General features: G+C 47.6%; 1 protein-coding gene across 2 annotated transcripts in view; it reads left to right on the forward strand.

Moving 5' to 3' along the window:
* Positions 1-13,104, forward strand: part of EPHX2 (epoxide hydrolase 2) — a 57,372-nt gene that overhangs the window by 17,978 nt on the left and 26,290 nt on the right. For both annotated transcript variants that reach the window (XM_023216789.2, XM_023216790.2), the window contains 5 exons: positions 1,219-1,341; positions 6,010-6,084; positions 10,044-10,139; positions 10,654-10,732; positions 12,381-12,415. In XM_023216789.2, the coding sequence (XP_023072557.1) occupies positions 1,219-1,341; positions 6,010-6,084; positions 10,044-10,139; positions 10,654-10,732; positions 12,381-12,415 (408 nt within the window). The remainder of the gene's footprint in view (positions 1-1,218; positions 1,342-6,009; positions 6,085-10,043; positions 10,140-10,653; positions 10,733-12,380; positions 12,416-13,104) is intronic.

Genomic DNA, 13,104 nt, shown 5'->3' on the forward strand with positions numbered 1-13,104 from the left:
GGTGATTGGATGGAGATTAAATTCTTTCCCTCACATTTCCAACCCCCCACCTCCCCACAAGCTGATCAGAGCAAACCTTGGAGTCCTCGCCATGCTCCATCCTGGGACCTCCCCTTTCTCCTCCTGGACTTTGCTTCTGCTCTTCTCAGTGCCTGCAGTCAGCCTCAGAGCAGGGCTCTGAATCTATGCCTGCACAGGAATATATCAGTCTTCCTATCGATGGCTTCTGAGTTGGATGAGCTGCTTAGAATTCTAGACTTCCCTGGTCCAAGATGGTAAATGCATGCACCCATGCTTTCTGTGACTTCCAGGATTTTTCTTTATATTTATTGTTTAACTAATTAATTTATTTTTTCTTAAAGACAGAGTCTCACCCTGTCACCTAGGCTGGAGTGCAGTGGTGCGATCATAGCTCACTGCAGCCGCAAACTCCTGAGCTCAAATGATCCTCCTGCCTCAGCCTCCCAAGAGGCTGTGACCACAGGTTCATGCCACCATGCATGGCTAATTTTTTACTTTTTGTTGTAACGAGGGATCTCACTATATTGTCTATGCTAGTCTTGAACTCCTGGTTTCAACCAATCCTTCCAGTCTCCCAAAGTGCTGGGATTACAGGTGTGAGCCACCAAGCCTAGCACTTTCTTACTACATATAAATTTTTGATTCATTAAAAATCTATCTGGGGGTAAGATGTAATGTAAGGATCCATTTTATTCCCCCGAACAGTTAACCAGTGATACCAAGGCCATTAAACAATTTTCCTTACCAATTGGACATGACACTTTTCTTAGAAACTAAATTCTTATTTGTATTTGAGTCTATTTCATAGATATGTCTGTTTCTTTTCTAGTGCCAAAGTTCTGCCTTTTGTAACTTCATCAATTGTTTGACTCTAAGCCCTCACTACAGTTCTTTTCCAGACACGTTTTTTGGTCTGCTGATGCCTGTTCATTTTCCCAGATAAATTTTAATGTCACCTTGATAAGTGTGTATCCTCTCCTAATCCTCTTGCAATTTCAGAAGTGGCTGAAGCCAGTAGGTCTGTGTGGGGTCATATGTACCTGTGTTTTCATGCATATGTGATGTCATTAAATGCTTTCCATTTTTGCAGTAGATGGTTACAAAAGAAAAAGAGTTTTTAATCTCATCATAAAATAGCCCCTGTTTGCATTCTGGTGAGTTTCTTTCTGGGATTCTCCCATGTTGTTTTGGGCTTAGGTCGTCTTCTTGGATGACGTGGGGGCTAATCTGAAGCCAGCCTGTGACTTGGGAATGGTCACCATCCTGGTCCAGGACACTGACACAGCCCTGAGGGAACTGGAAAAAGTGACCGGAATCCAGGTAATTTGACTTCTGAGCGAGCCAAGCTTCCTGCAATCGTCTGTGGTTTCTGGACTTAGGAGAAAACCACGAGCAGAGAAACTGCTGTCCATGGAGTCCATGTATGACTCCCAGGTGCCGCTGGTTGGAAGTCCGTCACTCGCCGTGCAGTCAGCATGATGTCCCTAAGGAGCATCTTGTCTCTTTCTCTGCAGTCGGTGAACAGGGAGACAAGAATTTGTACTAGTGTTAGTGCCAGGGCCAGATAACTGGCAGCAAGAGTGGGATGTTCAAGGCCATCCTGACTTCACTTTTGAGAGTAAGTGTGGAGAACATTTACCCTAAGCTTCAGGGCCTCTACCTGGCATGCCCAAGCTTGCTGCTGGCACTCAGGTGCAGCCTTTTAGTTCCACCCAGCTCAGAAGGAAGCCTCTTAAGAAAAGCCTGTCCCTCCCTGAGGTGGATGGGACAGCCGTCATGATGTCCCTGGGGTTGCCTGGGGATTAGCGTGCTCCTCCAGGTCTGAGGCACCTTTCTTTGTTTGGGTTGACCTAAAATCACTGATCTCACCTAGTCCACAGCCTCCTGCAGAAGTGCAGCACCCTCGTCCTGTGAGCACAGGGAGGAAGAGGCAGGAGAGAGCTGGCACTCAGCTGAGCCTGCCACACATCCAAGGATGCACAGCCATTGCCTCAAAGGGAACTGAGTTAGTTTGCTCGGGCTGCCATAACAAAGTACTACAGACCGTGTGGCTTCAACAATAGACACGTATTCACTCACTGTTCTGGAGGCTGGAAGTCCAAGATCAAGGTGCCAGCAGGGTTGGTTTCTCCTGAGGCCTCTCTCCTTGGTTTGCAAATGGCCGCATTCTCCCTGTGTCCTCACTTGGTTTTTCACTGTGTCTTTCTGCTTCCTAACTTCCTCTTTTTATGAGGATACCAGTCAGATTGCACTAGGGCCCACCCTAATGACCTCCTTTAACCTTAGTTCTGTAAAGGCCTCATCTCCAAATATAGTTGCATTCTAAAGTATTTGGGGCTAAGGCTGGGCGCCGTGGCTCACTCCTGTAATCACAGCACTTTGGGAGGCCGAGGTGGGCAGATCAGTTGATGTCTGGAGTTTGAGACCAACCTGGCAACATGGCTACACCCCGTCTCTACTAAAAATATAAAAATTTAGCCAAGCATAGTGGTGGGCACCTGTAATCCCAGCTACTCTGGAGTCTGAGGCACGAGAATAGCTTGAACCCAGGAGGTGGAGGTTGCAATGATTCAAGATTGTGCCACTGCACTCCAGCCTGGATAACAAGAGCGAGACTCTGTCTCCAAAAACAAACAAACAAACAAACAAGTATTGGGCACTAAGACTTTAACATGTGAATTTTGAGAGTGATACAGTTCAGCCCATGACAAGATTGATTTTTTTGGTCTTTAATGAATAAATTAAAATGTACACCCAATGACTCCATTACCTTAAAGCATCTTGCCCAAGCTTTGTTCATTTGTCCTTCTACAGACCTGCAATTCCCAGGCAGGAGAGAAGAAAGTGCATCAGACTTGGGGTCAGGGAACCCATGTGCCTGTGTCACTTGCCAGGTCTGTCCCCTCAGCATACGTGAGCCACAGATACCTGTCTTGTGAAACTGGGAAAGTAAACCATGTCTCACTTCTCTTTGTGTCAGGGTAGGAGGAAGAGGAAGATAGAAGGAAAAATGAACATCATCCCCCTTCTATTTTTTTCATTGTGGAAAAATACATATAATATAAAATTTGCCACCTTTGTGTGTGTGTGTGTGTGTGTGTGTGTGTGTGTGTGTGGACAGTTCAGTGATGTTAAGAACACGTACATTGTTGTGCAGTCATCACCACCATTCACCTCCAGAACTTTTTCATCTTCCGCACATGAAACTCTGCACCATCAAACACCAACTCTCCATTCCCCCTGCCCTGGCCCCTGGCACCCACCATCCTGCTTTTTTTCTCTGTGAATTGGATTCCTGTAGGGACCTAATGTAAGTAGAATCACAATATTTGTCTTTTTGTAACTGGCTTACTTCATTTAGCATAATGTCTCCAAGGTTCACCCATGTTGTGGCATGGGTCTGAATTTCCTTCCTTTTTAGGATAGAATACTAACTACTCCACTGTATGGATAGACCACATTGGGTTTATCCACTCAGCTTTTCAAGGACGCCTGACTTGCTTTTGCCTCCTGGCTATTGGGAATAGTGCTGCTATGAACGTGGGTGTGCATGTATCTCTTTGAGACCCTGTTTTCAATGCTTCTGGGTGTATACCTAGGATTGGAATTGCTGGACATATAGAAATTCTATTTTTCTTTTATTTATCATTATTATTTCTTTTTTCAGATGGAGTCTTGCTCTGTTGGCCAGGCTGGAGTGCAGTGGCACAATATTGGCTCACTGCAACCTCCGCCTCCCGGGATCAAGCAATTTCTGGCTAATTTTTGTTTCCCCAATATGGTCAGGCTGGTCTTGAACTCCTGACCTCACGTGATCCACCCGCCTCAGCCTCCCAAAGCATGAGGATTACAGGCGTGAGCCACTGTGCCTGGCCAAAATTCTATTTTTGAATTTTTGAGGAAATGCTGTGCTGTTTTTCACAGCAGCTATACCCTTTTATATCCCCACAGAAAAATCACCCCCTTTTTAAACAGGGGAGCCTATGTCTCTCTCTCAGAGGAAGGCAGTGGGCATCAGTCATGAACAGGCTTTGTAAATTGCACAAACATACAAGAGGATCATTAAAGTAAGAACCCCCCACTTTTCCCACCCCCAAAAGCAGAGGCATCCCCTGGTGTGTGATCTAGGAAACTGAGGACACATGGCAGGAGGGGCCCTAAGGGGAACCGGCCCTGCTCATGGGCCTTGGCTCCCCCTGACCGTGGACTCATGACCATCAGGGGACACCAGGATGCCCTCCCACATTACGCTGAGTACCTCCCTGCCCCCAGGTCTTCTCCAGATGCCACAGAGGTGGGGAGACTCATCTCCTGTGTCCCCCTCTGCAGACGCCCAGGCAGAGTCTCCTATGGTTATAAAGAAGGTGGATTTCTTAGCTTATGTCCCCATTTTAGAGGTAACAAAACTGAGTCACTGAGGAGAATGAATTTTTTCTTGGGTTACACCTTTAGGACTAAAAGTGACCATTCCAGCAGTAGGATTCACAGCGTGTCCAGCAGCAGAGTTCACGCGTAAGGTGATATTCACACACATGTGCTCAGTAGCAGGCTCCTTGTTATTTCTGCCTCAGGGAAACTGATTCCAGTAAGGTACAATAGCCACCATAAGGACTGCTTGTTCAGGAATTTCCTATTTACTGAGATGGGTTAGTCTAAGCCTTCAAGGACTCCTGAGAATAGGCCTGGGACCTGCTGGTGGAAGGCTATTAGGGGCTAGACTGTGTCCCCCAAAATTAATATAGTGAAGTCCTAACCGCTAATACCTCAGGATGTGACTGGGTCTGAAAAAAGGGCATTCAAGGAGGTAATGAAGTTAAAATGAGGTCACAAGGCTGAGCTCTAATCTCATCTGACTGGTCTCTTTAGAAAAAGCAGAGATTAAGGACAGGAGCTGTAGCTCACTCCTGCATTCCCAGCACTTGAGGCCAGGAGTTTGAGGTCAGCCTGGGCGACATAGTAAGATCCTGTCTTTAAAAAAAAAAAAAAATAGCTGACCATAGTGGTGCACACCTATAGTTCCAGATACTTAGGAGGCTGAGGTGCGAGGATCCCTTGAGCCAAGGAGGTCAGGGCTGCAGTGAACTGTGATCACATCAGTGCATGCCAGCCTGGATGACAGAGCAGAGACCCCCAAAAAAGGGAGAAGAGGCAGAGATTAGGACACACACAGAGAGGTGCCACGAGCATGAGGACACAAGGGAAAGTCCATGTGAAGACACAAGGAGAAGACGGCCGTCTGCCAGCCAAGGAGAGAGGCCTCAGGAGAAACCAGCCCCACCAGCACCTTGATCTTGGACTTCCAGCCTCCAGAACTGTGAGGAAATAAATATCTGTTCTTGAAACCACATACACTGGTATTTAGTCATGGCAGCCGGAGCAAACTAATACAAAGGCCCAGAAAGTTTGATTTTGGCCAACTTAAAGGAGAGACCTTTCGACAGAGGGGAGCGGTAATGGAGTGACTGCTCTGTGAGCTTTGTATGATGTCCCACATGAGCCTGGGCGACCATCTGAGGAGCTGCCACAGAAGCGAATAATATTAATTAAAGTCCAAACTCTCTGGCTTAAAGCAAGTGATTTTTGCTTCTTGCTTATATGAAGTTCAGTGGGCAGTGGCCAGGGGCTTTGTCTCACACTCATTTGGGGATCAGGGTGATGGAGGATGCACTGTCTTCTACATGTGGTTTTTGAGGTCACACTGGACACCCAGCCGGAAGATGGGGAGTTAGGAATGTAGAGAATTGTGTGGGGGTTTTAATGTGCCAGGCTGCACTCTTCCATCTGCATCCATTGGCCAGAACTCATTCCTGGGGCTCCACCTAACCTGAAGGCAGGAGGGATAATGGAGTCTGGCTGTGCTGGCAGGAGAGGGAGATGGGCTGGTCAGTGGCCAGCAGGGCTCAGGATGGAATGGCAAAGGTGATCTCTGAGGCCTCCCCTGGCAGGAGGCTGCGGCAGTCTCTCTCACTATACCTTTCCTGCTTACAGCTTCTCAATACCCCGGCCCCTCTGCCGACCTGTTGCAATCCAAGTGACATGAGCCATGGGTACGTGACAATAAAGGTGAGTCAGTTTTGTCTTTCAGTCAGCTGAGTGCTGTCCCACCAGGTCACCTAAAACAACCAGCAGAGCCACCCAGGAGACTGAGCTGGGAAGATCACCTGAACCTAAGCCTGGGAGGTGGAGGTTGTAGTGAGCCATGATCACACCACTGTATTCCAGCCTGGGTGATGGAGTGAGACCCTGTCTCAAGAAAAAAAAAAGAAAAAGTGACCAGCAGTGACATTTGTTAAATATCGAGGGTGACTGAACATCCGCTATTTATAAGGAAATGATATTTCCTGCAAATCTCATTCCTCAGATATCAATGAAAGACAGACGCTGCCTCGGATTCTGTAAAGCAGTGTGACTGATGTGGCCAAACCCCCGCAGAACAGCAGGCTAGGGGGCTTGGGAAGCCTGGGGGGCTAAAGCACACACACAGCTGGCCTGTGTTGGGGGAGAACATGTTTTCATTCAACAGGCATTTATCAAGCACGTCCTCTGTCGGGCACAGGCCAGATACAAGGGGTGCAGTGATGATCAAGACAGACCTGTCCTCAGGGAGCCCACATTGAGGGCAAAGAGAGGGAAAGGGTCATTAAAATGTTCTTTTTGTTTTAAAGGGTTATCGTAAGGCCAAGGCCACATGCAGAGGGCCCTGGCTTATGACCTGGCTGGGAGATCTAACTTGGCTTTCTGACACAGAGCAGGGGTTTAGTATATCCTCATGGATTCACTTTGGGATTTTTCCTCATTTGTCATTGGCCTCATTTAAATACGAAAGGACCTAACTCTGTGGGTCCAACTCATCAACAAAAAAGGCCAGACAGCTACTGTGCAGCCAGGTAGACCCAGCTGGAATCTAGGTTTTGCCATTTAACTGAGATTGCAGCCTTGGACACACATCTTATCCTTGTGAGCATCAGTATCCACACCTTTATAATGAAATGGCAATGATGTCTCTCCATGCTGTTTCTGTGAAAATTAAATGAAATGTTATATGCAGACCACGGGGCATAGTATCCAACAGCCACGTGCTCCATAAACTGCAGCTGACAAACAGGAGAGCTGGAGGCTATAGCTGTGCTGGCCTTGGAGACCTTGGGGACCCTTGGTGTCCTGGAGGAGAACCTCAGAGAGAAATTCTGAGATGAACGGACGATCTTCCGTGGCCCCAGGGATTTTACATTCACAGCCTGGGTGGTTTGGTTACAGCGAGGATGAGGTGTCTGCTCAGAATGGGATCTGTGCTCAGAATGGGTTCTGCGAGGGTGGAGGCAGCCACCATAAACGTGAAGTGGGTATCCAAGCACGAGTGGGTTTGCATAGTAAGAAAAGGCTTTTCTGGGACTTAAAGCTACTGCTCAGCATCACTGACGTCCCTTCTGTAAATCTGGGTTCTCTTGAAGGGGTGAATGTTTAATCAGGGCCTTCAGGTCTTATCTCTCTGGTGCTAAAAAGGAGTGAGGGGCTTTTTGCCCAGAGTTGGGGGCTGGGTTGTAACCGTGGACAGGGTTATTCTTGTCATTTCCTTAGGGTTTGCATATCCAGCCAGTTTCAAGAGATTCTTTATTTGACTTTGAAGGAGGGAGTGTGATCAGAATTGCTTTACCCCGCCTTGTCTTTCCCCCACCCCATATTTAAGAGCAGGCAGTGAATTTCTGGGGAGTCCCAGCTGCGCGAGACTCTCAGGGGGCTGGTGCATTGATAGCCACTGAATCCTAAACTGGGTTGATAATCGATCTTTTTGTATTCTGGCTTTATGGACATTTTTCTTAACACAGAAAAGAAATGAGATGAGAAAGGACATGTGTTTGCAGGGCTTCTCAGCTGAGTCAATATGAAGCTGTGAGCCTCAGTGTCCACAGCTTCCTATTGAGATGATAAAGCTCAAGAGTGAGCTGTTTAGTTGGGATCTGTGCTAGAACACAGGCGAACTAGGATCATTTGATCCTAGAATGTGAAACATTTCTCAGTGTAAGGTAGATCAAATTGAAAGTCAACTTTTGCCCAGCGCTGAAGGAAAGACTATGGAACAAATTCTGATAAACACTCTAGTTTGTGAGAGGGACTGCCAGATGCCCACCTAATGTTTTCTTGAGCAAAATAGCTTGTTGGGAATTATGAATGAAACTTCGTGTGGGGCCAGGTGTGGTGGCTCATACCTGTAATCCCAGCACTTTGGAAGCCCAGGGCAGGAGGATCACTTAATACCAGGAGTTTGAGACCAGCCTGGGCAACATAGTGAGACCCCCATCTCTACAAAAAATGTAAAAATTAGCTGGGGTGGTGGTACGCATCTGTGGTCTCAGCTACTTGGGTGACTGAGGTGGGAGGATCACTAGAGCCCAGGAGTTTGAGGCTGCAGTGAGCTATGATCATGCCCCTGCCCTCCAGCCTGGGCAACAAAGTGAGACCATGTCCCTGCGCTGTCCAAAAAAGAAACTTCCAGTGTGGGGCACAGCTTGGAGTCATCTGAGATACAGCCAAGTGGAATTGTTCCCCGTGAATTTCTACAATGTGGCTCTGATTGTTCTCCTGCATTTCCTTTACGATAGTGGAGATATGTAATTGGGGTAAGAACAGGGCACTTTGATTATTTGGTTCATTTGGCTGGACCCCACCATAATAGTCAGGGCTGGTTAGTGGCTGTTGCAAACACCCTGTCCCTTTCAGTGACTTCACACCAAGTGTGTTTCTCGCCTACAGCACAGTGCAGTGCGGTGGGCTCTGTCCACGCAGCCATTCAAACAACCAGGCTCCTTCTCTCTGCTGCTTCCACCTTCCTCAAGGCCCCTGTCGTTCAGGCAGAGATAGGCAAAGGGAGAGAGGCCACGCACAGGAGGTTCCTGTGAGCCCTGGATGCAGCACCTTCTGGATCAAACCTCCTGGATGCAGGGTGTTTGTTACAGCCACTAACCAGCCTTGACTATTTTGGTGGGATCCAGCCAAATGAACCAAATAATCAAAGTGCCCTGTTCTTACCCCAATTACATATCTCCACTATCCGAAAGGAAATGCAGGAGAACAATCAGAGTCACATTTCCTCTGGCAGACACTGGCCAGAGCTCAGTTGTACTGCAGGAGGGGGAGGTGCTCTGTAAGATGCCACCATGTGCCTGGAAGAAGATGGGAACACAGACCTTGTCAAGCCCTCATAGTCTCTGCCACACCCATAGCCCCCAGAAAGACTGTGGGTGTGGCAAAGCTTGAACAGATTTCCTATTTAAGAAGTAAACAGCTCTTAATGAAACACTCATGGTATTGAGATAGCCAGGTGGAGGGGGTCCCCAGAGAAATTCCAAACAGCCTGTGCACTGGGGCGGAACCTCAGGAAGTTCTCGCCCTTTGCAGCAGGGAGGAGCCTGGCCCCTCCTCTTGCTGAGTGGAAACTGGGATGCCAGCAGTGAGGCGGGAAGTGCTCTGGCGGGGAAGTCTGGCTTTGCGGAGTCCCTGTTCCCCCTTTTTCACCTTTTCACCCAATAAAACCCTGCTGTTTCCTCACGCTTCAAATTGTCTGCAAGCCTATATTTTCATGACCGTGGGACAAGGACCCCGTCTTTAGCTGAACTAAGGAAAAATCTTGCAGCGGTATTCTGCACATGACCATGAATATTATGCTCTGCACAATTTCAGCCCCCTGTTTAATATACTGAAAACACATCACAACAGCACCAGAAATTCTGAGACTATGGGGCCCTTGTAGAGAGGAAAGAGAAGTGTGTTCTTTTGTTTTCCAACATCATAATCTTTGCAGAGTTCTTAGGTTATGGTGAGAGCCACCTGTTTTTATTGAGACGGTTGACCAGGGCCTCTTCTCAGCCATTTTCATCTAACACTGGGGTCTTTCACTGAGATATCTGGGTCATGCGCAATCCAGCAATGGACTGAAATGGTCCTGGCGTTCTGTAGACGCTGTGGGGCCTGGGTCCACTGGGCCTGGTGCTTGGTCGCTGCCTGCTCCTCTTTCCCTTCCACAGCCCGGGGTCCGTCTGCATTTTGTGGAGCTGGGCTCCGGCCCTGCTGTGTGCCTCTGCCATGGATTTCCCGAGAGCTGGTATTCTTGGAGGTACCAGGTGAGGAAAGCTGGGGAAGGTGCAGCCGGTCAGGGTGAGGTGGAGGGAGTCTAGATGGTGTGGCCTGATGTGGACTGTTGTGGGGAAGCTGAAACCTTACAGTGGAGCATTGTCTCCAAAGTGTGACCAGGTCGGGGCAGGAGGGTGACTCCAGACCTCAGGGCTGTGCTAGGCCACGAGGCACCTTTGCAGATTAGGAAAGGGCAGACTTCTTTAAGACACTCCATGCCCCCTGCTGGCAGCTCTCTGTAATGAGTATAGAAAGCTGCAAGAGCTTTGCCAGGAAAGATGCTCTTTTAGATGTGGCATTTCTCCCGTGCACAAGCCCCGCCACCACCCACAGCAGCCCTGTATAAATGGGCTCATTGCAGCCCCATGGCAAAGATACTAGGTAGTGCCTTGTGGCTCTTTCGTTTGAGCCATTTACAGGAAGAAGGGGATGGAGGGAAGCAAAGAGGGAGTATCCACCTAGGACTGATGGGACCGTGCTGGAGTGTGCCTGTTTGTTTTCTAGATCCCTGCTCTGGCCCAGGCAGGTTACCGGGTCATAGCTATGGACATGAAAGGCTATGGAGAGTCGTCTGCTCCTCCTGGTGGGTGCGCTTTCTTGCAGCTGTCTCGTGCTGATCTTGCCTTCTACCTGCCTGAGCGCTCCAGGCCTCAGTGCTTTCCCTGGTCCCAGATCAGAGTAACCTTCCCCTTAAGAGAGTCTGACTTCACCTCTTTCCTCTCCTACAGTGCCCTGTGTCTCTGCACTTTGGGCCTCAGATGCCCCTGCCCCCACACTCTGAATGAATACAGCAGCCCCAAAGGCCCATGCTCCAAGGGATCTCCCACTGATCATGGGGGATGGCGGACATAGAATGTACCATCCATCTCCAGAACATTCTTCATCTTGCAAAGCTGAAAGGCTGTATTCAGTCCTCACTTCTTCCTCTTCCCAGCCCCTGGCAACTCCCTTTCTACTTTTTGTCTCTATGAATCTAACTCCTCTAAAGACCTCATATAAGTGGAATCATACAGCATTTGTGCTTTTGTGCCTGGCTTCTTTCACGTAGCATAATGTCCTGAAGCTTCCTCCATGTTACAGATGGCACCACAATTTCCTTTCTTTTTTCTTTTTTTTTTTTTTTTGAGATGGAGTCTCACTCTGTCACCCAGGCTGGAGTGCAATGGCGTGATTTTGGCTCACTGCAACCTCTACCTCCCAGGTTCAAGTGATTCTCCTGCCTCAGCCTCCCAAGTAGCTGGGACAACACATGTGTGCCACCACACCGGCTAATTTTTGGATTTGTAGTAGAGACCTACTTTGCTGGGTACATTTATCTTTCAGTTCTTGTAACTTTTCATGAATTATTTCTTTGACATTTTTTCTCTTGGATTTTCTCTATTTTTGTTCGTTTTCTTTTTGCTTTCTAGAATTGCTATTGTTAAAATACTGTTATTGTTAAAATTGCTATTATTTTTAAAAATCATACTACCCATTGATTTGGGTACTCATATGACCCAAAGCAATCTACAGATGCAATGCAATCCCTGTCAAAATCTCAATGGCATTTTTTACAAAGATAGAGACAGCAATTCTGCAGTTCTTATGGACCCACAAAAGACCGCAAATAGACAAAGTGACCTCTAGAAAGAATAAAAAAGCTGGAGGCATTTGAAGCACACTTCCTGATTTCAAACTATACTACAAGTCTATAGTATGATACAAACAGTGCGATACAAACATAAAGACAGACGTAGTTCAGTGGAACAGAATAGAAAGCCCAGCAGTCGATCCACATATATGTGGTCAGCTGATCTTTGATAAGGGTACCAAGAATACACAGTAGAGAAAGGACACTCTCTTCAAACAAATGGTGGTGGGGAAACATGAAAAAGAATGAAATTGGACCTTTATCTTACACCACACACAAAAATCAACTCAAAATGGATGAAAGGCTTAGATGTATGACCTGAAACTGTACAGCTTCTAGAAGAAAACACAAGGGGAAAGCTTGACATTGGTCTTGGCAGTGATTTCACGGAGGGATATGACATCAAAAGCGCAGGCAACAAAAGCAAAAATAAACACTTGGGTCTACCTCAGTCTAAGGCTTGAATAAGTTTTTGTGGGTTTGTTGTTGTTGTTGTTGTTGTTGTTTGGTGTTGGGTTTTCTTTGCAAAACGGCCCTTTTGGTGTGTTGATATATTTTAAGTAACGTGGATTAAATATGTTTCTTTTATTTTTAATTGCAGAAATAGAAGAATATTGCATGGAAGTGTTATGTAAGGTAAGAAGAATCTTGGGTAACATCTTCCCCATCCTGCTTTTTTTGTTGCTATAAACCCAAAGCTGGGGTATCCATTCAAATTTTAGGGAAGCATCATTTCACAGCCTCTGGGTGTAAATTCCTACTGAAAGTAGAACAGTATTTCCGAATGACAGCCAACATGTATGCAGCATTGACTGTGTGCCAGGTCTTCCTTCAAGCAATTGACAGAAGAGAAGACTGAGTCAGGGGAAGTTAAAGGTAATTGCCTGAGGTCAACAGCCAGTAGAGCCATTTTGGAAGCCTGCAGTACTGCGTTCGATTGCCTCACCATCTAGAGCATTGAATAAAGTCACTTTGTTCTGGTAAAGACGTTGGCCAGACCTAGGCCAGACCTCTGCAGACTGGTGACCGGCATGGAGTTCCTGCTCTAAGATGGGTGTAAGCACCATCCTGTAGAGGGGCCCCTCACTTCAGTACTGGCAGGGGAGGCCAAGGCCAAGGTGAGGAGAGACTGGGTCCCAAACCTCCATGCAGCTCAGGAGCAAAAGCAAAGGCTGGGGGAGCCCAGGGGAGGAAACAGTCCTCAGATTAGCTGGGGAACTAGTAATGCTGCTGGTGACACGGGGATTACAAAAGCCTCCATCTCTGAGTCACAGCCCTGGGGGGGGGGGCTCCTCCCTCTCATGTGTGCCCCCCAGCTTCATGTG

The sequence above is a fragment of the Piliocolobus tephrosceles genome, chromosome 7 (genome assembly GCF_002776525.5).
Source record: "Piliocolobus tephrosceles isolate RC106 chromosome 7, ASM277652v3, whole genome shotgun sequence".
NCBI lineage: Eukaryota > Metazoa > Chordata > Mammalia > Primates > Cercopithecidae > Piliocolobus > Piliocolobus tephrosceles.